Source organism: Vicugna pacos, chromosome 14 (assembly GCF_048564905.1).
Source record: "Vicugna pacos chromosome 14, VicPac4, whole genome shotgun sequence".
Classification (NCBI taxonomy): Eukaryota; Metazoa; Chordata; class Mammalia; order Artiodactyla; family Camelidae; genus Vicugna; species Vicugna pacos.
The window spans coordinates 13,246,197-13,273,106 of record NC_133000.1 but is presented as its reverse complement, the minus strand read 5'-3'; the positions used below and the strand labels follow the sequence as shown (position 1 = coordinate 13,273,106).

Genomic DNA, 26,910 nt, shown 5'->3' with positions numbered 1-26,910 from the left:
GGGAGGTGTTCATATTCAACTCTTTCAAACCACCGAGCTCAGGACAGCCGCCACTTCCAACGCCTCTTCCTCCAACCCCACCGGCTCTCCTCCCAACAGTCCAGTGCGCCCAGTGGGAGGCACCCCTACGACTCTCTGACACTCCTTCACAGAATGAAAAAGTCCTTGTTGCTGGCTTCAAAGGAAACTCCCACAACAACGAAAAGCACCAATGCAAGACGGGGGAGTGTCCTGATCACAGCCCCGGCTGCTGTCAGAACGCATCTGCAGGCTGTCGGAGGCCTGCGGCCCTCTGCCCCTGCTCCAGCCCGGCCGTGGGACATACGATCAGCTCCAGGTCGCCGTCCGAGCCCGCGCAGTCCTCCATCACTGCTGCCTCGAAGCCCAGGTCCTGGATGAGCTGCACTATCTCCAGGGGCTGGATGACTCCCGGGTTATACTTCACCTCTGCCTTCCCAGCCATCAGGGCAACCAGCACGGAGAGAATACCTGAAACCACCGGGCTGCAGCTGTCACACTCCAGCAAGGTCGCTGGGATGACGTGTTCAACAGAACCTGATGAAGAGAAACGTCTGCCCCAGAAGCTTCTAGAACAGTGGTTCTCACGCTTGACTGTTCATTAGGATCACCTGGGGGGCTTTTAACACTCATAGTGCCCGGCCCTTAACCCAGACCAATTAAATCAGAATCTCTCAAGAAAAGGCATCCTTTTTGTTTTTAAAGCCCCCAGCTGATTCTAATGTACAGCCAACTGTGAGGACCACTGTTCTAGAACAAGGCTCTTCTCACTTTAATGGGCACGTGAATCACCTGACGACCTCGGGCAAGCACAGACTGATTCAGTGGGTCTGCGGTGGGGTTGGAGGGTCTGCAGGGCTACCCAACTCCCAGGCAAAGCCCACGCTGCTGGCCAGGCCTCTGAGCCAGGCTGTAGAAGATCCAGGTGGGGCAGACACCTCAAAATAAGGGACAGCCTGCAGCTGGCAAGGACTGTTACATAAAGAATGTACTTTCTTCTCCACTTTGATACACAGGAGGGAAAAAAAGATAATTTTCAAAAGTGGTTTTCCTTACTCTTTTCCAGTTTTTAATCAGTTTCAGGAGTGAAAAAGGAATCCCACAGACTACCTTGCTACCACGATGAAAAAAAGGCTCATTCACAAAAGTGAAAGAACAACGTGCTTTAGAAAGGATGCCATAAGGGACTAAGACAAGGGGCTGGAGTCAGGGAGAGAAACATGGGCCCTGTAAGACACAGGTTAGCTTTGTCCCGGGATGGACGAAGGAACTCATGGAACATTCGATGTGAGAACAGCCGTTCTAGCTCCAGGAAGCTACAGGCTTAGTTAAGAGCAAGAGGCTGGAAATGTGTCCTTCTGATCTAGGGTTGATTCTGAGGGCCAAGGAGTCTGAGCAGAAAGACACACGAGCCACAGGAAGAGAGAAGGTGATCCTGAAGGCCAGACAGAGAGTCACAGTTAAGATATTTTCCAAATAAAAAAACTGGGGCAGAATTTTCATTGCACTTTCAAGTATAAGAAATCAGACTGGCAATGTCATTTAGAGGACAAAACTCTGGTGTTTCCACAACCTTCTATGATTTACAGGGACAGTGAGACAGAATATTTCAAACTGGAACTTCTGCACAAAATGCAGGCTGTTTGTTTATTTGTTAGTAAGAGCTGATGGCTTCAGAAGGGGAAACTCAGACTACAAGCTAGTTGGAGGGGCCCCCACATGAAAGTACCCTGGCCTTTCAACATGGCCAGCTTACTCAGAGACCCATTTTACCTCAAACTAAATACCTCTTAAAGAGCAGAATGCCAATTGCCCCAGAACATTAGACGAACATCTGTAATCTGATATGAGGAACCTGCCAGCAGACCATCAGGAAGGACTCCTGATAACTGCGGGCAGCGGAGATGCCCACGGAGAGCGCACTGCCCGCTTCTGCTGGCTGCGGCGTCAACAGTCTACGCTCCACAGTCTGCACAAGCATTCCCAACTTAACGCGGTGCAGGCCTCTTACCAGCTTCCTTCTGCAGGTTTCTCTCTATGTTGGACACACAGGACGCGCAGGTCATGCCGGTGATTCGTAGGAAGCACTTCTGCGGGGCCGCTGTCTCGGAGGCCGGTGGGGACTCGGACAAGCGGCCGGGGTTGTGGTTTTCAGGGAGTCCCCCAGGGTGGGGAGCTGCCTCCTGCACAGACCTGGGGGGGCCAGCCTGCCCCGTGGAACTCTCAGCACTGTGGTTCCCAACATGGTTGCTGGAACGGTTTTCTAGGATAAAGAGTCAGAAATCATTCAAATTAGAAGAACAGATTTTTTTTTTTTCTTTAGGAACGATAGGGTCCAACCTGATAATGCTCAGATGAGAGCTCCCGGAAAACCACGTGGAGGGTCAGTGTTTCCATCACGGTCTCTCCCTCCCGCCGCCAGATGAAGGCACACAATCATAGACAGATGAAAATGCGCCGATACTTCAAAGACAGAATGTTCTGGTTAGATGGGCGCCCTGATGAGGTGATGGTGGTGGTGACAGCAGCGATAAAAACTCACCAGGCCTCTACTAAGCACACGTATGACCTCCTTTAATCCTTAAAATAGGATGGGGGTGTGCTAAACACTGCTACCAGCCCCACTTTGCAGAGAAAGAAATGAGGTACAAGAAATTAGACATTTTGTCCCAAACCACCGTGAGCACAGAAGCTAGCTTCCAGGCCAGGTCTGCCTTTTAACCACTATCACAGCCTGCTTAGCAGAGGTTCGCCCCCGCCCCATGAGAATCACCTGTACTGAGCTGTTGGCCCCTTTCTCACATTTGTCTGGGTCCTACACACACTAGGGACGGGCACCCCCTTGTCCACTGTGCCCACTGCGAACATCAGCCCCCCGATCTGTGGTTTGTGTTTTCATCCTCATTTAATGGTATCTCTCTTGATAAAAGAAGTCCTTGATGTTAGTGAAGCTCGACTTCTAATCAACTAAACCAGTTTGTATGGTTAGTGCATTCCATGCTCTATTAATAGATGTGTCTGCCTGAACACTGAAAATATTTGTGGCACTCCCTTCTAGCTGCTCTGTTGTTTTAAATAAACTTCCATGTTCAGGCCACTGATACACTTCAAATTAACTCCTGTGTAGGTCTGAGGTGATAGTCAAGGGTGATTGCTTTCCACTTGGATTTCCAATCAGTCCAGCTCCAATGCTGAAGGGGCCATCCTTTTCCCCCAGGGCTCCAGGGACCAGGGGGTGGACGTCTTTGGGGGCCATTACTCCACCCACCACACACGCACAGACAGATGTGACCCATCACCCATGAGATCGTGACAGAGAACGTTTTCATCACTCCAGAAAGTCACACTATTGTGATGACACAAAATACCCTGAAGAATATGCAGAAACGAATTACATCTTTTGGTGATGAATTGTCATGATCTGAAAGCCCACAGCTGCCCTAGACAGAAGGCGTCATTTAACCTGCACTGACAACAGCCCAGGACTTTAAGTATCTTTTCTGAATAGATCTTACGTACTGGGATGTTTTGCTCATTTTCTGGAAAACGCTAAAACTATTTCCACTCACTTTAAGAGTGCAGGTGATGGACACTACCAGCACCTTTGGCGAAGACCCTCCAGTGCTCTGGCCTTACAGGCCCCCTGCCTTCTGGATGCAGAGACCATCGCCCCACCCAGCACAGCTTTCCTCTCCTGGACTTTGCTCTTCTTCAAAATGACTCCACCCCTTGGATCTCAAATTCACAAAATCTCTGCTGTGGCTACAACCTCTTAACATTCTACCTTCTGCCCTCAGTACCCACCAAACCCTCCGGCACTTGTCCAGGGCCCCTATTTTTCCAGTCCTTCATCACTTTCTGGATTTACCTGCCTTTCAACCTAAATATTGTGGCCGACAATTTCAATAGTATTTGTGATATTCAATGATATTACAGAGAATGTCAACCCCCTTACTAACCGACAATTTGCATGTTGCCATTCTCCAACATTGAGGTATAACCCAACTCAATTCTGGACTTCTGGAGATTGCTAAAGAGTTTAAATACAAAAAAAAAAAAAAAAAAGCCTATGCTACCAGGTCCTTGATCAACCTATGCTAACACTACTGGTGGGCACATAAATTGATTTGGCTTTCTGGAAATCTGCTTGACAGTTTTATCAAAAATGTTACCTCTAATTGCTTGGCGCTTGGTAGAGGCACAAAAAATATTTGTGATGGAATGAAATCATGTTGCTGCCCTATGACCCAGTAACTATGCTTTTAGATATTTATTACAAAGAAATAATTAAGTATATGCAAAGGGGAAACAAGTTACATGGTTTGAAGACTGTGCCCAAGGACAATTTTATTTACAATTACACCCACACAAAATAGATGAGACAAATAAATAGGAAACTAAGTAATGGCACATCCCTATGCTGAAATGCTATGCTGCCACTGAACAAGGGGTGCAGGCTGGGCGGGGAACAGGCTGTAAGGCTGAAAGGCAGGAAGCAGGGAGACCAGCTGAGCCTCTTCCAGGATCCAGAATCCCCGATCCCGAGAACAGTGGCCTGCATGAGGGCGCAGACCTGTCTGACTTCATTTCCCACTACTGTACCCAAGCTCCACCCAAGCCAGACCACTCCCAAGACACATCTGGAGGAGTCCATGAGGGCCTGTGCGTGTGTTTCCTCTGCCTGGTGTGCAGTCCTGCCCTTTTTTGCTGCTGAAATCCTAACCATCCTGAAATCCCAGCCATGCCCAACTCCAAAGCTACCTTGACATCATGTCCTTGGGAGCCTCACAACCAGACGAGGGAGCTTCTCCTTATCTTCTGAATCCCAGGAGCATCTGACCATACCTTCCTTGCCGCATTTATTCTAACCTGTCTCAATGATGAGTCTCTGTGATCTGCCTCCCTGTCGGTGTGAACTGCCATGGGCAGTACTGGACCACCTCTGAGTGCTTCACACAGCCAGCGCAGAGCCTGGGCCCCAGAAGACCCCCATCACGTGCAGGGATGAGGGAATGGTACCTTGAAAGTGACGTTACCCATTTACAAGGGTGAGAGGAACATGTTACACGTGACCGGTGACTTTTCTTTACTCTATATTCATATATCCATCCATCCATCCATCCATTCACCTGTTCAGAAGTACTTAAGCCATGCCAACGACAAATGCTGAGCTGCCTTCTAGATAAAACCAGATCTGAATGTGTTTTTAGCTGTCAAGTAAGTGGCTGAAATTCAATGCCTCTGTCTCTTGCCCTGGCGCCTCAGGCCCCTCCCTTCCCTCCCCCTGCTCCACTACTGAGGAGCTGATCCTTGCAAACCCCTTTTCCTGGGCTCCCTTGTCAACTGGCTTCTGATTCAATTTGGCACATGGGAGGTAGCAAGCAGGAAACAACAGGACAGAAGTGGGAGGACCCACGTGCTTGCTGCTTATCCACCTGGATCCCGGCTCCCGCCACTGCCTCTCCCTTAGCAGCTCCAGAGAGGCCAGTTCCACCAGGCAGCCTCAGCCCCTGCAGGTGGTGGCTTCCGCTACCATTTAGCTCTTTTTCCTTCTCAGTTCCTGCTGGTTTTTCGGCTCTGAGAGTCTCTGTAAAGAGCTCCCTGGGTTAAGCCCCTTCCTGGGCTAACCTGAGACCCTGCTTGTCACAGCCCACTGTCACCTTTCTCTTTCGTCTCCTTCACAAACACCTCCTGTGTGCAGGGTGCTACTGAGTCCAGGGAGAAACAAATCACATGGTTTGAAGACTGTCATCAAGGAGCCCTTGGTCAATCCAGAATGACTGACCAAACACAAATTATGCCTTTTTAGAAGTTAAGCGGCTATAAAAGCCTATGGTTTATCCTAAATTAAGACTGCCAAGTAAAATACTGGGCATCCAGCTGAAACTGAATTTCCAATAAACAACAAATAATTTTTTTAGTATAACAACGTCTCAAATATTGCATGGGACATACTAACATTAAAACATTATCCATTATTCATCTGAAATCCAAACTTAACTGAGTATTGTGTATTTTTATTTGCTAAATCTGGTACCCTAAATACTTTGTGAGCTAAACATAATTGTCATAACTCTGGCCAATAAAAACCCATTTTCTTTCTAGCTTTACTTAGCAAGTGCAATTATTTTGGATTATGGAGTTCACTGATAATTCCTTTCTCCTGCTAATAACTTGATTCTACTGTGGAAAGACTTCGAACCTCACACAAACACAGCAGATGACAACTCCACACTACATGTCTTACCTTCTGAGTACAGGATTTACTGTTCCACTCTTTTCTTTGTTGATTTTTGTTTAAACTCAAAAATATCAAAACTTCCTGAAACTTGGTACAAAGACAACACACAGAATGGGGCCCAGTCACTCCACAAGACTTACCCGCTCCCCTCAGGGCGGGGTGTGCAGACACCTGAGCCTCACCACCCCCTTCACCCCCAGGGCTTGGGAAGGGCTCCTGTGTAGGGTGAGTGGGAGTGAGACCTGAGGGCAGGCGATGGGGCCAGGTATCTGCCAACTTCCACGGGTCACCCTCCCCCCAAGCCCAGAGCCGCCCTTCCCAGGCCCCAGAGCAGGGGGGACTGGGTGCCCCACCCTTGGGCCCACACCCGCTGCCCGGGTGGTCTGCTTCCTCCTCCTGTCCGCCACAGAAGCTCTCAGGAGAGACTGCCTTCCTGCTCAGCAGCCCACAGCTCAGCCAGGCCTGGAGAGTGGCAGAAACGCAAAGGGAGCAAAGGGAGGGGACGGAGGGAAAGCCGGCAAGTGAACGGCCACTGGGTAGCGGGTCAGTGAGGGGGGAGCGGGGGCAGCCACCACCCCAGAAGCTGTCTAGTGATGTGACATCAACCCTCCCCTTGTGAAGGCTGTCATGCCCGCCCCTCTCCACACAGCCTCGGGGCGGGGCAGGGGGGACATGGAAATCACCATCACATCCTTCCTTAAATCCCTCTTCCTACAGAATGGGCTCCAGGCGGTGAGACCAAGGTCCTGTTGTTTGCATTATTGTGTTTTGTTTAGCAGAGAGATCTCAAGAGAAAATGATGACGGTGCCCTTGGAGAGAGAAGGGCCAGACATGCCCCTAGTACTCTTTAAAAAAAAAAAAACACAGTATCACTGTTCTCCTCAGAAAAGACGCCAAAAATTCAAGGAACTTGGCATTTTAGCCCCAGAGGCAAACCCTAACCACCTGGGCGCTCTACTTCCTCTCTCCTGACAAACACCAGGGAAGGTTGCAGCAATCCTGCCACCACTCACAAGGCAGTGGGGGTGGCTCACCTCGCCCACCAGGTGGGGACCGTGTGGTGGACAGGAGGGAGGAGCTGCCCCAGAGTCCCTTCACGCACATCACGTACCAGCCAGGACGGATGCCTCAAATCCCATGTCCTCCACGGCAGCTCGGAGTTCTTCTGCACTAGTCACAGACGGATCGTAGAGAACCATTCCGGTCCCTTCAGCCAAAGAGACCGATATCCGCTGCACCCCTTCCCTCTGGGAGACCAGGCCCTCGATGGACTGGACGCAGGACATGCAGGTCATGCCGGCGATGGAGAGCACCGCGGTCCAGTGCGCACCGGGCTCTGGGAGGCCCTGGGGGGGCCCGGGGGAGTGGCGTCTGGCTTCTGTTCCACTCTCTTCTGCTCCATCAGGAAGAGAAACTTTAAACTTCCCAGGTGGAAGAGCCTCGATGGCCCTCTGCAGGGCCCCCGGGGAGATGCAAGAAGGGTCGTACTGCACTTGGGCAGATCTGTCCTCCAAGGACACGTGAATGCTCTGAACTCCTGGGAGCCGGCCTATGTTGTCTTCGATATTCAGGACGCAAGACTTACAGTGCATTCCATCCACGCCCAGGTGCAGGGTGACCACCTGGCTCCCCCGGTGCCCCGAGGTCTCTGAGTTACTGCCATTCTGATTGCTGGAAGCTAGCGGCACCTTTGGGTGGGCGCTCTGCAGCCGTCTGACATCGATCAGTCCCAGGCTCATGGGGGCCCCCTTGTTCTTGATGATGGCTTCAAACCCCATGTCGTTTACATGGTCTCTGAGCTCTTGGGGTTGAATAAGGTAAGGCTGGTAAGTGATGACCGCCTCCCGGCTGCCGAGCGAGACGCGGACCCTCACGACACCTTGCAGTTTCCCGATCTTTCCTTCTATGGAGCTGACGCAGGACTGGCAGGTCATGCCCTCCACCCGAAGCTTGACCACGGCCTCTGGGACGGGCGAGGACCTGTACGGCCAGGAGGCAGCCTTTCCCTCCGCCACACTGGCTTCGAAGCCCATGTCCTCGATGTGACTGCAAACCTGAGGTAGGCTCAGGACTGACGGCACGTACTTCACGGCCGCGCTGCCCTGTTCCAGGGAAACCTTAATGCTCACGATGCCCTTCAAACTGGAGACCCTGCCCTCGATGGACTGCACACATGACTGGCAGGTCATGCCCGCGATGCTGATCGTGCCGGTGGCCGTCTGAGAGGGGTACATGCCGTCCAGGCCATCCTCATAGCCAGTGTTGTCAAAGGCAAAACTCTGCTTCATCTCTGGCTCCCAGGCTCGAGCAGTCCAGGGAAGCTTAGACAGGATCTAAAAGGAAAAGAACATTTTTTATCCTTAAAACTAAACATGTTCTAAAATATCCCAGCTTGTCTGGCGCTGAGAAAATGGAAAATAATACCACTGGTGTCACGGCACCCCAAGAGTACAAGAACGTCAAACGAGGGAAAGAGCCATGAAGACATCACTTATCAAATGAATGGGTTCAGGCTGGGGGATGATCCTTCTAGCCTTGACTTTCTGTGATTCTGAACCCAGAAGTCATCGGCCCACCTTGGCGAAATGTTTTCTTCCCTAGAAGACGTGAAGGCTTCTGGAGGAAAGGTGAGCATGATGGAGCTGATGTGCACAGAACACACACAGCAGGCCCCCAGCAGAGGCGGAGAGCACGGCGGTTCCACCAGAGCTCCCCGCTCTGGCTGGTACCTGATGTCTCCCCGAAGGACTTGGCCCTTTCGGCCCAAACGCTGGGGTCCTGCAGGAATGCAAACACACAGAACAGGCAACACGCTAATTCTGCATCTCTTTCTAGGGATGTCTCTGTCATTCTCTTAACAGGGGTTAAACTGCAACCACAGGGCACATGTTCCAAATGCAGACCTCCCATCCCATGGGGTTGGACCTCAGTGCCTGTGAAAAGAGGTCTGAAGTATGAACACTTCTTGGGCTGGGGATGAGCACCGAGAGGTACTGGACCAAGAGGAGCAGGGGCGGGGAGGCTGGAAGAAGAGGAAGCTGAGCCGAACAAGGCACTTCTCAGTGCCACCTCGGCTGAGTCACTGCCCCACCGGGTGCTCGGGACAGCTCGAGTCATTGCCTAAAATTACAAGCACTTCACCAAATTAAATGGATTTTTAATGTACCACAGCTCAAGCGTAATTTCCTGATTTCTTCTCATGATGATGTGGCCTCAATCATTTTATTAACAAAATTGCCCCTTCACGGGGTCCCAGTCTCATCTCTCTCTTAATCAGATAAAGTTTTTATACCAGTACTATCACATGCTTCAGAAACCTGGAAACAGGCCCTTATACATGGTACATGGTAATAAGGCATGTCTCTCTCTACGCCTACACAATCCTACTTATCTTCAGCTGAATCTCAATTACATGGATTGATCTCTGTATTCCTATGCATCAAATGCGTATCTTTCCAACTCCAGCTTTTGACCAGCTTAACAAGATGGAAGTTTAAATAGCTTTTAAAGCAGACTATAAAGATACATTCGTATATTCACAGAGGAAATCATAAGCTAGTTTGGGGTCAGTAAGTATAAGAAATTATTTTTAAAAATAGTCACTGGAGCATTTTCTTAAAATAGAGAAAAAGGAATAATTAAGTAATTTATGGGACAGCAACTCAAAAGTTTGTTGAATTCAATAAACATACTGAAATTATCTACGGTGTAAATATGGAAATGGATATGGTAAGGACAACAAGGGATAATAGTATTCACGGACCTGGGTAGCCACCTGGGAAACCTCTTTGGAAAAATACAAATGTGGAACCTATATATATCAGAAGACATTTCACATAAATCAAAGATGAGGACACAAAAAGCAAAACAGTAAAAGAAATACTAGAAGAAAATAAAGGAGAATATCTATCATAGTCTCAGAGTGGGGAAAGCCTAAATATGACCAAACAAAAACAAAATTCAGAAGCTATAAAATGAAAGACTGATATATCTAACCACAGTAAGAGGAAAAAGTTGTTCAAACCAAGGTAGAAGATAAAACAAGTGAAAAAAAGGCTCGCTTTCACATTAAGCAAATTAAGAGCTAATGTCTTTTATATATAAAGAGCACCTTAAAAGAAGAAAAAGGCCAACAATCCAACAGAAACAGAAGGCAGTTCATCAAAAAGAAAATGCAAATGGCTTTTCAATATACAAAAAACACTATTAATATGCCAACCTCATTGTGGCACGGTTTTCACCATTCAGGTCGGTAACCACTGACTGGTTTCCCCAAGGCTAGTGAGAGTGTAACCTCTTGGGAGGGCAACTTAGCAATATCTATTAAAATTACAAATTCACATATTCTTTGACCCAACAACTCTTAAAGAATTTAGCCAATAAATATATTTGTTTGCATACAAAAGGAAGCATGCAACAAAGATATTAAATGCTACAAAGGATTAGAAACAACATAAATGTCCATCAGGGACAGGCTGATAAATTACTGCACAGATGTACGATGGAATACTATTGAGCTCTGAAAAAGAAGGGGCAAGTCTATACATACTGAAATAGATGGCTATCTAATATACAGTTTAGTGAAAAAAGCAAGGCACAGAATATATAGTACATCTAGTGTTTTAGTTATCTGTTGCTGCATGACAAATCACATCTAGTGACTTACAACGACAGCTCACAGTTTTTCAGTTTGGACAGGGCTCGGCAGGGAAAGCCTGTCTCTGCTCCATGCAGCATCATCTGGGGTGGCCTGACTGGGGCTGGAGGTCCCACATGCAAGAAGACGGTTCATTCATCACATGGCTGGCAAGGTGATGCTAGCTGATGTTGGTACGGACCGTGTTCTATGTAGCCTCTCCACATGGCTGGGCTGGGTACCTCACAGTTGGGGGTCTCTGGGTTCTGAGAACGGTGTCATAATAGTGAGCATTCCCAGAGAACAAGTCCCAGTGCAGAAGCACTTACCACGCTTCTGCTTGCATCACATTTGCTAACTCATCACTGGCCACAGCCAGCCACATGGTCACACTCAGTCAACCTCAGAGAGCACTACAGAAGGCTTATACACAAGGAGGTGCAGTTCATTGGGAGGGCCACCAAAACAGTCCATCACAGTGCACTAGCACTATTTGTGTAAGAAAAAGAATATTACTCACATCGATGTGTATGCATGTATGGAGTTATCTCTGGAAGAATGTGTAAGACACTGGTACAGAGTCTGGGGACTGGCAGCTGAAGGGGTCAGGTGGCTGGGTTACACGAGTGAGAAGGAAGAGTACAACTTACTGTACAGTTTACATCTGCTACCAAATACTGAAAAATAACTAATTTAAAAATTAAAATAATGTGAGCATAAAAGAGATCCACAGCAATGGCTTGACTACAGTTAGTATTAATCAAATACTTATCTAACTGAAAAAGATGAAGGAAAAACTAAGAAAATGTTCTAAGAATATTCACTTTGATGCAGTACTATACATAGTAAAGCAGAAATTACCTCCTTATAAGACATGACTCTTAATCACTGAGTCTGTTGTAAAAATCAATCCCTAATGATTTCCTACCTGACTTATTTTTCTTGGTCCTAGGTCTAGCTACAACTCACCAAACCCAAGCCACAATGCAGACTCTTAATCCTTAGACTATGTTCCTGCCAAAGGGGGTTGTAGAAGTGTTAGAAGTTGTTTATTTGGAGTAAACAATACTCAGAGGTCCCCCTGCTAACAGGCACGTTTCTAACAACAAGCAGTTACAGAAACAAAGCTTTGCAAATAATACAACTTTATGAAACACCAGAGTACCTGTTGGTTTAGAAGCAACCTCATCACAGCTGTCGGGTGTTTGGACCTTTTTTTAAGTGCACACACATGGTGTGGATGCTTTTAATTTTGCTCTTCAATTTCAAACATGTTTAGGTTTAAGGACTCATCAGAAGCAATCATGGACATTAGAAAGTGGGCACAGGGTATAAAGTATGTGTCCAAGAAAAACCTGGTGGAATTTCCAGTGGGGTCTAAGTCCCACTAAATTATATATTCCTTGAGGACAAACATCCAGGACTTCTTCTGCAGGCCCAACAACAGGTTTCTAGCTTTTGAACTTTCAATAAACTATTAGCGTGGCAGGCATCAGGACTGGAAGGGCCGGGAAACACCGGAGGAGAGGGTCATCCCACAGAGGGGAATCCAAAAATGAACGTCAATTCCTTGCTACCTCTCTAGGCACCCAGGTCACATGGAATTTGCTGAGAGTGCCAGGGCTTCTAAAAGAAAAGACAGAGGAATATAAACTATTGATTCACTAAGATTGGGCCAAGAAAGGAAAATAAGACCTTTAGACAGGCCAGCTTGGGATGAAGAAATGGAAATGGGGTGGCATGTTTTAATGAACGCTTTGAAGTCAGACTGACATTGCAAAGCCTAGGAATGACACGCCTTGTAGGAAATGGCTGTGATCACAAGTCAAAGAGCAATACTACCACATGCACGAGGAAGGACCACGACAGCTCTTCATTACACCTGGATCCTCATCATCCTTAGATAGGATACCACTCACCCAATTATCGTAGGGCTCCTTTCACTTTGAAGCGTGTGGAACACCCTTAACTCATGAGGCAAAAATGTTATATAGGCATGCAACTTTCTCAGTATATAACCTCCACCCCATACAACCCTCTACCCTAGAACTCTCATGGAATTCAAAACACAGGAAGGTCCTGATTTTTTTCCATATGTAAACAGATTCAATAGTAGCAAGTAGATAATGATTCTCGATGTTATTTTATGAAGATGGCATTTTATATCCCTAATGCCCAAGATAATTCTGTAAGCAATGTGATTCTTATCACCATTTTGCTGCTGAAACAGACTCAGAGGTTTCTTCAGGGGCATTTAAATGAACTGAGCTGGGATTTATATTCTGTTCGAAGTCCAGCAGGCTTTCTATTTCTTAAAAAAAAAATTTAAGTTTACTTTTTCTTTTTAGCCACGTTAATCACAGGAAGAGACTACAATGCAATAAAGCAAAATGAAGAAAATTAAACAACAGCCACATCCTACTGTAGGGGAGATGTATTTGCCACCCTAAACTATGTCCCTTTGGCATACTGTTTTAAGCTAGTTATTTTCTGATAAACAGCAGATACTAAAAGGGCTCTTTAATCCAAATAAAAGCTGCGTTTCTGTAGGAAACAATTATATTTGCTAGGGAAATCTCCATTTGTAAAGGTATCTACGACCCAATCTCTAGAAACTTGATTTATCAGTGGAGAAGGAAATGACTTAACTGTGTACCACAATCACCCTTGTTTACTGTGTTTTTCTTGGCAACTTCCCCAACTGAGTCTACCCACCCTCAACATCCTCTTCCGTCTTTAGCTGAGGATGGTATTTAAGGTGAGGGCTTCGGCCATTTGGGTGAGTTAGTTTTCCTGGGTCTCTCCCATGTACACCACGTTACTAAGCTTTTGTTTGATTTTCTCCTGTTAATCTGTCTCATGTCAATTTCATTCTTAGACCAGCCAGAAGAACCTAGAAGGGTAGAGGAAAATGTCTTCCTCCCCGACACTACCTGTCAGGTAAAAGGTAGGCTACGTCTAGACGAGTGAGTACAGTTCGGAGGTGAGGGTATGACTAAGGCCACTCGGTGGCCTGCAACCCTTAGTGTCTGCTCTGCTCTTATGTGAGGCTTCTCTGGACATCATGCAACCAAGCAGAACCCTGCAGTGTCCCCCGCCCCTGCCCCGTACAAAACCGAGCAGTTAGCGATTAGGACGACAGAGTCACAGGCTGTGTCTGATGCACACTCCTGAGTTGTTTTACAGACTATATTACTGCCACCAGAGCGGGGGAAAAGCTAACCACACTGTAGACATGACCTAAGCGGCTCCACCTTGAGCAGCAATGAACCCTGGTTAGCACAATTCCAAGAACTGGCCTTAAGAGAATGGGATTAACATTATTGTTCATAATAATCTATGTCTTTGTGACCATTAAAATACATGTAACTTGCTCTGCCTGTATATGGATGTGAACAACGAGAACTGTCAGCAAAGAGATGTTACAGAACCATCCTCCACTCTGAGAACACGGTGCCCTATGTCAGCATGAAGAAGTTACAGAAGATGGACCTTTATCCCTCACCCCATAGAAATGTAATGATGTTGGACAGTAAGGGACTGAAAGCAGCTTTTTTGCCCCTTTCCTGTTTGCCCCTTTCTTTCCCCCTCTAACCTTAAAATAACCTAATTATAGGAATGAGATCACTAAGCAATTGAAACAACTCCTGACTTAGGCTCTTCTGAATGCACACCATGCTTTGCCTAATCTGTTGATGCTTTTCCTAGATAAGAAAGAAGAATGAAGAATTAAGCAGTTAAAGAATGATTAGCTCTCAACCTCCAACAGCCCTTAGCAATCCTGCAGGCAGATCACACTGGCAAGATAACAACTGAAGAGAGAGTCAGCATGTCTGCCCAAAGCATAGAAGGATGCAGACCCCAGCCTCCTGCCTCGATGATTCACTGAGATTCTTCCCCCTTTTCTTCCTTTTAAAAACTGTCATGGCTGAGCGGGATGTTCGGAGTTGGTCTCTGGACACAAGTCCACCTTCTCCCCAGACTGCCAGCTTTTCTGATTAAAGCACCTTTCCTTTCTACTGACACTTGCCTCTCGGTTATTGGCCTTTGAGCAGCGAGCAGCTGAACCTGAGTTTGGTAACAATCAGATTCACAGGGGAAGGGGGGTCAGAAGACATTGACTCAAGAAAAGATCCCCCCCAAATTACCCCAGGGTGTCAGTCTCTAAAACCCCCACTGAGGAAGAATCAATGTCCCCATGTTAAACCTGTATGTATATAGATTTAGACAATACATACGTAGGTATTAATACATAAAAACTGAGGTTATCTATGGGTGGGTTATGAAATTCTGATTTTTCACTATGTGTCTATATTTTCCAATTTTTAAAACTTAACTTAAAAAAGCAAACAAGTACTTACATTTGAGAAAGGAAACAAATGTGGTTTTGCAGTTTCTCCAAGGCAAGGAAGAAAATGTTTTGTTAAGCCATACTAGTTAACATAAGCAACAATAATATTATCACTGTGAAAAAGATGACCACAATGATGAACCAATGACATATTTCTTTATCCTATAAAGACATAATGGCTTTATCCTATAAAGAACATTTCCACATCTATTTGTTTAAATACTTGATCTTCCTACTTGTGAATTTCTTGAGGCTGTATCTGACAGTCTTGGGTATGAATTCCAGCCTTGTCTGAGCAAATCCAAGCCTCAGTTTTCTTAGGTGTAAAATGAGGTAGCAACAATGCCCACCCAAGGGATCTGCAGGGAGGCCTGAAAGATAAGAACCTTAAAAGGCTTAACGTCACAAATGTTTGAAAATGAATGACTATGAAGACAAATATGGCCTCATTTGATCTTCAAAAGCAGCCTAGGCAGAGGACTTATCATTTTCCACTATTTTACTGATAAGAACTAATCATTAAAACTAGTGTAAATGTTCCTCCAACCCCCACTCCAACCCTTTCAAACTGTCCTTTAACATCGTTTCACAAAAGTCCAGAAAGAGCTTCCAATGAGAATTATTTACATCTTATCTACTGAGAAAACAAACTGAATCTCTGGCATCAGTTCGAACACTGACAAAGGCCGGCTGTGAGCTGGGCTATGTGTGTCACAAGCTGCCCTCTGCCCTCAGGCCACCCTCCAGCCCCGGGGTGGGTGGGTGGGTGGGGTCCATGTACCTTCTGGGAAAATACATACAAACCACCAACTTACTGCCCATTTCTTTCCCTTGACCACAGTGAGAGAAAATATTAACCCTTTCTGAACAACCAGAAGCGCTATATCCTTTGTTTGCCCAGGAGAAAAAAGAATAAAATTAACAACAAAGGAAATTAACAAACCTCAATACATACATATATACAACATAGGCTATTTTCTACATACAATTAAATAAAGTTTAGAAATTCACAGACTATAAGGTCTCTCCAAGAAGCACTTCCCAACAGCAGCTCAGAAAACCCACTCACGGTCTCAGTTCACACAACTTCAGTGTCAACCATTCCAGAGAATCCCATCACTTTTAACTTATGTCCACTGTAACAACTATTCCATCAGACTTCTATCAACCAACAGCATTTTTTTCTGCTTCAGAATCTTCTCGCTTTTCACCCAACAGGCTGGCAAAAATTTTCAAGTTTGGTGATACAGTAAGGAAGAGTGTAGGGAAAAACAATTCTCAGGCACTGCCAGTAGAAAAATGGGTTTATACAATCTTTCTGAGAGTGCTTGAGCAGTATCTGTCAAAGCACCCGATGCCCACTGCCCACTTAGTTCCATTTCTGGGAACGTCATCATATGGAAACACCATGACACACGAATGCCCACCGCTACACTTGGTGGCGGAAGCCCGGAGACCTCACTACACGGAGTATCCACCCAACCCAATTTTACATAGTGGTTTTAAAAAATAAAAAAGTGATTTACATGTAATAGTATGGAAAGACGTCCCTGATAGGCAAAGGGAAAGAAAAAGTTGCAAAACTGTGTAAGAGTACACGGTAATATCCTGTGTTTCTAGGGTGGAAGAAATCCACACTTCCATACTCTGTTGTTATGTTTATACCCAGCAGATGCTAGTTTCAGAGGAAAATAAAGAAATACAACAAGTTTTCTAGAAAAGAGAATGATATTGTAGTGTTGCTGACCATGATGGCTGGGTGACGATCTGCTAGCAACTTCTCTAAGTGACTAGGCACACACCTCATCCGTTTTCTTCCCTTTACTTAGCAGGGATATGCCTGTGTCAGCTGGGTCATCCTGATCTCATCTAGGCAAAAAATAAAACCCAGCCTGACCACCCCTCACCCAGCACAAAATTCTCTGTTGCTTTCTGAAATGGTTAAGCTCACAACCCAGCACTCTCATCACAGTCATCCAGCAGGTCAGTGTGTCCAACATCAGCCCGCCCTCCCGCAGCATAAATCCACTTTTGGTTTACACACTTGCTCTTGATGACTGCAAACAGATGCGCGGTCCGACGTGGGCGATAAAGGCAAATAACACAGCAGCCAAACTTGGCCAAAGCAGTCAGGAGGGCCGTGGGTAAGGAGGCCTGGGCAGGCATTTCTGAGGGGAAAGGGGAATTCTTGAAACCCTCCAGCTGGAACAGGGGTCAGTAACCGCTACTTCCTGCAATTCTCCCAAAGGAGCTCTGAGAGGTAGGAGCCTGTTCCTTTCCAGGTCACCGTCCTGGGCCTGCGAGGAAAGAAGAGCCTCCGGGAGGCAGCCTGTGGACACAGGGCCAGAACACCCCGGCCAGGGCACTGAGGCCCCTGCTGCTCCTCTTTGGTCCGCAGGCTCCCAGCTGGGTGGGGGTGGCAGTGCGGCAACCGCCTGGGAGCCTCACCAGGCTTAGCCCCAGCCGCTGAGCCTGCTCACACCAGCAGCCGAGAGGCTCTGACACGTGCAGAGGGAGCGATGCCCCCTCCAGAACGTGATTTTACCAGTTACACCTTAAAAAAAGACCTCTTTCCCCCTCTGTCCAAAACACAGAAAAACCCGACAGCTTGCTCGGTATCATAATTCCATTCCAAATTGTACAGAACGTACTCTGTATTGTACAAGAAATGTAAAACACAAGCACCCAAATCCACTAACCACAAACACAATTTTGAAATGTTTTCTTCAGAGCAACTACCTGCATCTTTTGTGAATAATGCACCACCGGAGAGCTAACTTTCCATTCACCTACAAAATTAGCAGCTCTCCAAAACCCAGATATTTTCAAAACTCGATCTCACCCAGTATGTTAAATAATACTTCCATGTCCCAACTGAAAAGGGGCTTGTCCGCAGACAGACCTGGGATTAAATCATTCAGGCAAATTAACCTCTTGATCTCAGTTTTCTGTCTGTTAGAGGAGGATGATGGTTAAATAAGGTGACACAGGCAAGTCCCTTCTACATACCAAGTACTAAATAGCTCTCAAACAGATCCAGAGTGTGATTCATAACAGACTGAGTCCACACTCTGTTAACAGTGAACAAGTATTCAATTGTAGTTGACATTTAGTTTGGTTTTTAGCATCATAAACCAGTTACTAAAAATTTCCCCCATTTGGGGATAATTAACTTAAATTATATTTTGTATACATGTATATATATATATATATATATATATATATATACACACATACACACAAAATATTCACTAAAAAATACAAGGTATATAATACTATGTACACAGACTCACTTGTGCAGTGGGAAAATGGCTGAAACACATGGCTGCTTTCATTTTCCTTCTATTTTTCTACATTCCCCTTGCCTCATGTTAAATTTGTTTCATATAATGAGCAGGTGTTACTTTTATAATCGGGGCTTTAGGAAAAAAAAATAGTTGCAACCGTGCTCAGAGGGATTAACTGGCGGACATAGTTCAACCAGACATTCAAACACGTCTCCAAGCTGAGAATTCTACTGAAAATCATTTTGGCAGAAATGGTACCATTATGCATTTATATAGTACTCAACAAGGTGCTTTCACAATCCAAAGAGGCAGGCCTTCTCTTTCCACTTTGTAATGAGGAATCTGAAGCTGGAGGAGTCCAAGGCTCACCTGCCAGGTCCCACAGCCCAGCAAGGGCAGGACGCAGATCTGCACCTGACTTTCTTTACCATAGCCTCCACCCGGGCCTCTAGCCTGGCCTCTACCTTGGCCTTCAGCCCAGTCCACCTTTCTGAAAGGATCCCCCAGCCAGGTTCAAGTTGCTTTCCTAGTCACATGAGATTAGAACTGGCTATTAAAAACCCTTAGAACATTTCACAAACACCTCCGACATAGGCTGGATTTTGTCAAGCAGTAGTTTGAACATAAAGAAATACTCTCAAGCATTTCCAAAAAAATTTAATATTTTGCTATCTTAGACACTCAACTAAAAATATAAATGTTGATTGCACACTGCACAAATGGACATTCATAAATCTCCCATCAACATACATAAATCTCTTGCAGAGTACATTTCAAAAATTTCCATTCACAAAACTTACTTTAGTTTTAAGACTTTTTAAACAATTAACACCAGAAGAAACAAAAATAACTCTCCAGGGAGCAAAGGACTTATGAAAACTTTCCCTTATGTTTAAGCAGCATTTTTTTCCCGTCTACTCACATCAATGAAAAAGACCACCAGTCCCACCTGGAAATGATACTGACGCACCATTTTCACAAAATGTTAGTTACATAGCCCTGCTTTGAACACGACCTGACGTCTGGGTTAACAAACCTCTCATCTGCTTAAGAAGAGCTGCTTCATCTGGAAGCAACATTTTCAAAATGTTTACTTAGTTGAAATGTGAAGATAAACAAAATAAGGTACACAGTTAAAAAATAAAAAGAGGGGAAAGATCAATTTTTGTCTGATTCGTGTTTAGGGAAAATTTGCTCCACAGGGGCTTACAAAATATCCTGAAAATAAGAAGCAAAAAACCCCACGATTGACCCACCAAAGACTTAATCTCTGGAGAATCACCTGGACTCCTGGCTCACTCCCTACTCAGGAGTGGCTCCCCGGCCCCTCTTATGAAGACACGGGAGAGGGGAAACCTCCAGCTATAACCCGGAGCCCCCATTCCTGGCTTTGTAGCCCTTCTGTGATTGCACCCACCTGATCGGAACCGATCTCCTGTGTTCCATTCAAAACCTTCTGTGAAAATCCTCCCTCCTCAGGACGACAGCCTTCCTCCTCCGAAGTCACTGGCCTGATGGAGCCTCTCGCTCCAGGGCTTCTCCTGAAGGACCACCGTTTGTGGACAGACAACAGGGTCACCTGTGGGTCAGCCAGAGTCGCCAGGAAGGACGGCTCAGGGCTCCCAGACTTCTCGCCCCCAGCTCTCTCCATCGCCAAGTCCACAGTGACACCTCCACCTGCCGCAACAGCAGTTCGTCTTCGGGCTATTTGGTCACGTCAGAAGAAAACGCTTGAAAAGCGTCTTCCTAACTAGTGAGGGGGAGGCACCTGCTGCCCTGCCCCTGAGCCAGCCCGGGGAGGCTGCCAGCCAGGCTTCCAGGAACCTGGGCAGGCTGCACACTGCTGTATGTATATTTGCTCTTGTTTATCTACACCCCTCAAACCAACTGGCATCCTCTTACTCATCACACTGCATTTATTTGGCCCTAGGAATCTCTGTACACAGCCCCTCGCACACGCAGAACTGCTTGGACGCCCGGCCACCGCGTACAGGAGCTGGGGGACACGTCACTTCCTTTTATTACCAAACTTCGAGTGCTTTCTTGGAATAACTTCAGCTGCCTCTTCCATAGCTCCAGGGCCGGGGGGGTGCAGATCAGTAGGGGAGAAAAGTACTTCCTGGGCAATGTGACTTGCATTTTCAAGAAGATGTAGGCAAGTTCCATGTTTCCTGCCGCTGTGTTCTCCCTTGGACCAATGGCTTGACCTGAGTCAGAGCTGACTGCAGAAACTCACTGGGTGATAAATCATCCGTATTTTATACGTGGCAGAATAGGCAGGAACTGAGACACAATTCAGGCTGCTCAGGCTCCACAGGAGGATTAAGAGGAGACACATGACAGCGGGGTGACCCAGGCAGCCTCCTGCTCTATAGGGCAGCACTGCCTCCCTTCCCACCCCCACCCCCTTGGAGAGACAGGAAGGAGGCGACCTCATCCCCCATGGGAGGAACAGCCACTAATCCTGGCAACACCTCCTACTGCAAGTACGTGTGGAATGTCCACGCTGAGGACGGAATGGAGTCTCTCTGGGTCCTAGATTATTCCCCTCCAGCCGAATGTGTCCTTGGGGGAGAGAGGGCCACAGGGACGTGCACCCAATGAGGGCACTTAGAACACATCCCCTCTGCTCAAGGTCACTGAGGACTCTGCCTCTTTTCGGGTTGCCTACAATCACCCCTTCTCTCCCATTAAAACTGCCATTGCTGCCCCCAAGAACTCCTGACCAAGAAGAGATCTGCTGTCTTTGAGGGAAGGTGGGCTCCTGACTGGTCCAGCCCCCATGGGTCAGCCATTCAAGACTCCTCCTTATTCTTTGGCCCCTCATTTAGCCCACGGAGATTTAACCACTTGTTTGCTCTCACTTCTGAAACACACTCAGGGCAGCCAACTCTAAAATGTATCTGGGTTGGCTTATCTTCTCTGGAAACAAAAAAGAATCCACTTCCATTTCCAAGAAACGCCATTCAAATCAGTGACCCAAAAAGGGAAGGCATGTTTGATGCCAAAGTCCATGGGCCCCAAATCCACATGGGAGTCAGTGGGGATGAGCCTGGTGTACCTGTGATGGCTTTCTCGTGATCCCTCAAATCTGCTTCCTTACCTGCGGGCTTCATGCTTCCTGATGGGAACTGTTAGGGTCTGCCCACACCTGCGGACCACCTCACACTTCCTTACTGGGCATCCAAGTCAGTTTCCGTCTCTTTGAGCACCAGACTTTAAAAATTGTTTTCTACCATTTTGGGTGGAAATTCTCCCCAAAGGTCACTTATCTTTCTGCTGCCTTTTCAAATACGGGGTAGTATCCAAAGTTCACCTTCTCCTTGGTGATGTGGAATCATTATCAATATAAATGCTGCTTCTGTGCTGTAGCTGTGAGTGGTTAATGAGGGGAGCGTGCTCGCATCATGCGTCCCAAGTACTGCTAGACAGTCTATCCTGTTAGCGCCATAAACTATGGAAGAAGCTTTACAGTGAAACACTTTAATTTCTCCTAATGGTCACTCAGACGCAGAACACAGCCAGAAAAAGGAAGATTAGGCTGTAAAGGGTATGAAGGTTAGACTTTGTCCTGTGGACTAGGCAGAACCAACCACCTATTTTTAAGCAGAGGACCTACATGACTACGTTGTCGATTTAGAAATCATTTGGGCAGGCACATGAACTCAGAGGAGGGGGGGTTATAGGGTTACAAGGAGCAGAGAAAGTGAACAGCAGAATGAGATTAAACACATGAGGAGGCCCTCTGGGCTCAGCGATCAAGAGAGCCCAGCAGGTGACACAGAGAGAGGACCTGAGGGGCACGATGCATTTCCTGTTCGGCTGAGAAGAGGAGGAACTGGGTTAGGGGCAAATCTAGGGGTGAAAATGGTGGATTCTCCCTTGTCCCCATGGAATCTAAGGGGCCTGTGAAACAGTCAGGACATGAGTCAGCTCCCAGACTAGAGAATCAGGTCCAAACTCCTCTTTCTGGCACCTTCCCCCTTCCTCACACCTGACCCTGGGTTTCCGCCCCCTCCCCATCTAATCCTCGTTATCCTTTAAGTCCTGCTTCTCAGTGGAGTTGCCTCTATCCAGCCTGGCAGGTTCTTTCCCTTATCTGAATTCCAGTATCACGAAGGCCAACACTGCAGACCTGGCAGGTCTGGAGCTTCTGGAGAACAAGTCCTCTGCCTCCACCGCCCTCGTTGCACTCAGCTCAGCTCACACTCATTACTGAGGCTGAGCTGCACTCAGCTCCAGGAAACTCCGTAAGCTCCTAGAAGACAAGGTTCTTATGTCTTATCTGCCCACAGATGGAACAAGGTGATGAACAAATACCAGATGTTAAATAAATACTCACTGAGCTGGACTACAGACAGATCAGAATGTGCTTTGTACCTGGAATTTCACGGTGTTTTTATGTCCCTCTTATCATGATGCCAAGGGCAAACTCCATTAGTGTCTCACACACCCCTTGTGGAACCACAGGTCTTCAAGTGCCTCCTAGCAATAAACTATTCTGCCCCCATATGCACAAATTCTATCAGCTCTTTTCCAAAATAAAATGCATCTTGTTTATCTCCAGCCCACCTTCCCAATCTCTGTGGATCTTTTCTATATAAAAACAAAAATTCCTGTGGTGTCCTAAACATTCCTGTTATAACCTGAGAAGCCTGGGCCCAGGGGCAGATGGGCAGCTCGTGTTTCCACGAACGTCTGAGACAGAGCACCCTGCTCGGGGATGACATTTGGTTCAGATGTCTCAGCACTCACAAAGATCCCCCCTCCTCACCCCAGCGGGAGGTTCATACTGGGCGGGGTTTCTCAGAAAAAGCCAGGGGGCCAGGCCTCCTCAGGTAGGCAGAGGGGCCGGGATCCTGTGACAGGACAGGATGACAACCTGACACTAAGCTGCGCGCTGGGAAGCAGTGGCCCGGAAGGTTCCCATACACGACGCATACACAGTGCTAATAATCAAAGATAACTTAGCAACTGAGAGCCACATATTTCAGTGCTTCGGCAACACAGGCTACAAGAGACACTTCTGCCCTCGGCGGGTATTAGCAAGTTAGGAGAGAAGAACAGTAGAGACTGATGTTAAAGGAGAAAGAAATCACTCAAACATTAGGTGCTGCGGCGAGGGGAGCTGCTGGCCCAAGGTCCCCTGGAGGACTAGCGGGGAAAGGGCTGGTGGGCCAGGAGGTCTGCTCCTCACACCCCTGGGAACTGGCCATTTCCGAGACTTACACAGTGAGCTCGGCGTGACTTTTACACCAGCTAGTGAACAGGAGACAAAATAAAAACAAAACACCAAGCTCACTGGAGGGGGTGCTTTTCCATAAAGCCACACTTGGCTCAACAGCCCAGAGTGAAAAAAGTTATGACAGTTCTGAACTATAGAGACTGGACAAGGCCAAAAAACACCGAGATTATATCAGAGTCAAAGCCAATGTTTCAGCTCCACAGTTCATCAGAGGTGCCTTCAACTGCCCCAGCTGCCTCCTTATCTGGGGCCAACACTGCTTACCTCCAAGTTCCAACAGACTCCTGGTGTCTCCCCCCAGCTGAACAAGGCCGAGATGAAACACATCCAGACTGGCTGGCCACCCTCTGACCCATGACCATTAAGCCGGGAGGGCTTCGGCACTCCCGTAAGTCCAGCGACTCCTCCCTGGTCCTCCGGCTCTTCACTCTCAGGCTGAGGATCCCCCAACTCCTCCCTGTTCCTCAGACCCCCTACCCTCATTCTCCATCTCCAACGATGAGCCTGCTCCCTGCTTCCTGAAATCAAAAAAGGATCAGAAAAAAATCCGCAGACTTCTCAACCGCCCCGGCACCTGATTAGTGCCTTCCCTCTCGCTGTCCCCCAGGGCGGCCAACGTGTACCCACTGCTCCTGGTTTTCCTCCTGCCCACCGACAGCTCCTTCTGAGTCCTTCCCAAGAGCCGACTAGTCCCCAAACCTCTCAGGGCTGGAGTGACTCCTGGCTCAGCCCATGGACCTCTTCCTTGTCTAGATGCCTGGATGATCTCATTTACCCCAGTCAGTACAAATACCACCTACAGCCAACAACTCCCAAGCCCCACACTTACGGACCCAAATGCTTAACTAACACCTCCTGTTGGATATTTGATATGCATCTCAAATGTTAAGTTGTCTAAAACTGAGCTCCCAATATGATGTGTGTAAAGAAAAATATGTTGCCTGTCGTTGCAGTTCCACAAGGACCCAGCCATCGGCCACCGTAGCCGCCCACCGACAGTGCAGACAGAGCGCGCCCGGGGAATCCAGGAGGGAGAAAACAGGAAGCACCCTGTGCTCTGCATACACTGGCCCCTTCGTAGTTAAGATTTGTATCTATGGAAAAATTTCAATGACTCCAGGTTCTTGCAGCTTCCTATACATAGAAAAGCACTAAAATCATTAACTTGGAATGTCAGTTCTTTGTGATTAACGGTGATCTTTCCATGTTTTTTTCCAGCAAAAAATTCATATATGTCCTGGCTCCATCCTCACTGCTTCAGAGTAGTTCCTCAGAGCAATCTGAAATGCTGTCTCCTGGGCTACAGAATTCAAGTGAGGTCCCTGAGCAAAACAGAAACTCACTGTGCTCAGTTGTGCTTTTTTTCAGTCCACATGCCCCTTCCCTGCTCCTCCCACAGTCTTCCCCACCTTAGTAAATGGCAACTCCTTCCTTCCACTTGCCTAGGAAAAAAATCTTGGATTCAACCTTGGTAAGAATCGTCTCCTTCTTTCAAACCCACATGTAAATGTTCAGCAAATCCTGTTGGTTCTATCTTCAAACTACATCCAGCGTCCAACCACTTCTCAGCACCTGCACTATAACTCTGGTCCAAGCCACATCTTACTCGCATTATTAAAATCATCTCCTGGTTTCTGCTCTCACCTGCTAAAGCCTATTCTCAAAACAAAAGTCAGAGGAATCCTCTTAAGAGAATTCAGATGATGAGGTTCTCCTAAAAACCGTCCGGAGGGTTTCCATGTACTTAGAGAAAAACCTAAAATCTTTACAGTGACCTATAGGGACTTGTAAAGTCAGCCCTCTCCCTTTACCTTTCAACCTATCCTCACACCACTCACCCCTCACCCCTCTGCTGAGACCACTCTGATGTTGCTGTTCCTGGACCCAAGCAGGGCGTGCTCCTGCCTCGGAGCCTTTGTCCTGGCTGCTCCAGCTTATAAATATCCCTTCCCCCAACACCCCGTTGTCCAGATGACTCACCCTCTCCTTCTAATGTCCCTGCTCAAACGTCACCTTCTCAGGGGCCTCCCCAATTACCTTGTGTACAATTCCAAACATTTCCACTTCTGTGGTCCTTTCCTACTGACTTTTCTCCAGAGTGCTCAACGGCTGCCTGATACAAGAACATGTATTTTACTTATTTGCTTACTGACTGTCTCCCTAGTCAGGATGTAAGTTTCACACGTGGAAGAATTGTCCATCTTCTTCACTCACCGATGTATTCCCAGCACGAAAACTGTGCTTATATTTTAAAGTTTCTCAATAACTATTTGTTAAATGAATGACTGATAGAGAATACCAAGCAAAAACGGCTCACTTTATTTGACTGCTAGCCTTTCAGACAGATATTCAACGTTCAGAAGGTGGTGCCCCATGCAAAGCTGGCTCTCTCCTCCTTTGCTTATTCATTCCTTTTTCCCTCCAAGCCAGCAGTCTAAGCTCAAATACTACTGTTAACAAGAAATAACAAGCCCTGAATGCAGTCATTTGCCCCCTACTACAGCAAATCAAGGCTTAACTGCAGTTTCAACCCCTCCCAGAAATGTGACCTTTAAAACAGTCAATCTGAAACTTCCTAATCAACACTAGGGAGATAATCTGCATGATAACATTCCCTGCCATTCCCTTCCCTCCAAAGAGAAGCTCTAGCCCAAACTAACCCTTTCTTCCTTCCCTTCCCTTCTTTCTTCCCTTTCCATCTTCCTTCTTTCCTTTTTTTTTTTTTTCCTCGCTGATACCTTCATGCCCCATCCTTCTGCCTGTAAGAGTTCTTCCATTTTGAACCCCCATTCCTTGGAGCGCCCTCCTAGTCCTAGGTGGGATGCTGCCTAATGAAGCCAATTAGATCTTCAAATTTACTCCGTTTTTCAGTGTCACCAAGGGCAGGCGCTGACCTTCATAAGCACATGTCGGGGAGGAGCTGCAGCCACAGGAAGGGCTCATGCTCCACCTATAAGAGGCAGCTCCTCCTGGGCTCCACCAACTGCTGTCAGATGGTCTGGGGTCACCAGACTTTCCAAGAGAAGGAAAGCAGCCAGAGTTTTACACAATAAAAAAAAATTTTCTAATTTTAAAATGTTGAAAACTAATGCAAAGTTCTGGCCAATGAAATATAAGGGAAAGCCGTCAGG

The 26,910-nt window shown here is 46.9% G+C and overlaps 1 protein-coding gene and 1 long non-coding RNA gene across 5 annotated transcripts in view; one reads left to right on the top strand and one right to left on the bottom strand.

Annotated features, from left to right (window-relative positions):
- ATP7B (ATPase copper transporting beta) overlaps positions 1-26,910 on the bottom strand; it is a 61,928-nt gene that overhangs the window by 23,814 nt on the left and 11,204 nt on the right. For 2 of the 4 annotated variants that reach the window (XM_072976178.1, XM_031684579.2), the window contains exons 3-5: positions 7,372-8,593; positions 2,030-2,281; positions 326-489 (exon numbers count right to left, since the gene is read on the bottom strand). In XM_072976178.1, the coding sequence (XP_072832279.1) occupies positions 326-489; positions 2,030-2,281; positions 7,372-8,593 (1,638 nt within the window). Of the gene's footprint in view, positions 1-325; positions 490-2,029; positions 2,282-7,371; positions 8,594-10,926; positions 11,123-26,910 lie in introns of those variants that run through there. The other 2 variants (XM_072976176.1, XM_072976177.1) reach the window with 2 other exon arrangements.
- LOC140701117 (uncharacterized) lies at positions 11,255-14,921 on the top strand. The gene is made up of 2 exons (XR_012079965.1): positions 11,255-11,393; positions 14,605-14,921. It is a non-coding gene; the product is annotated as an uncharacterized lncRNA (long non-coding RNA).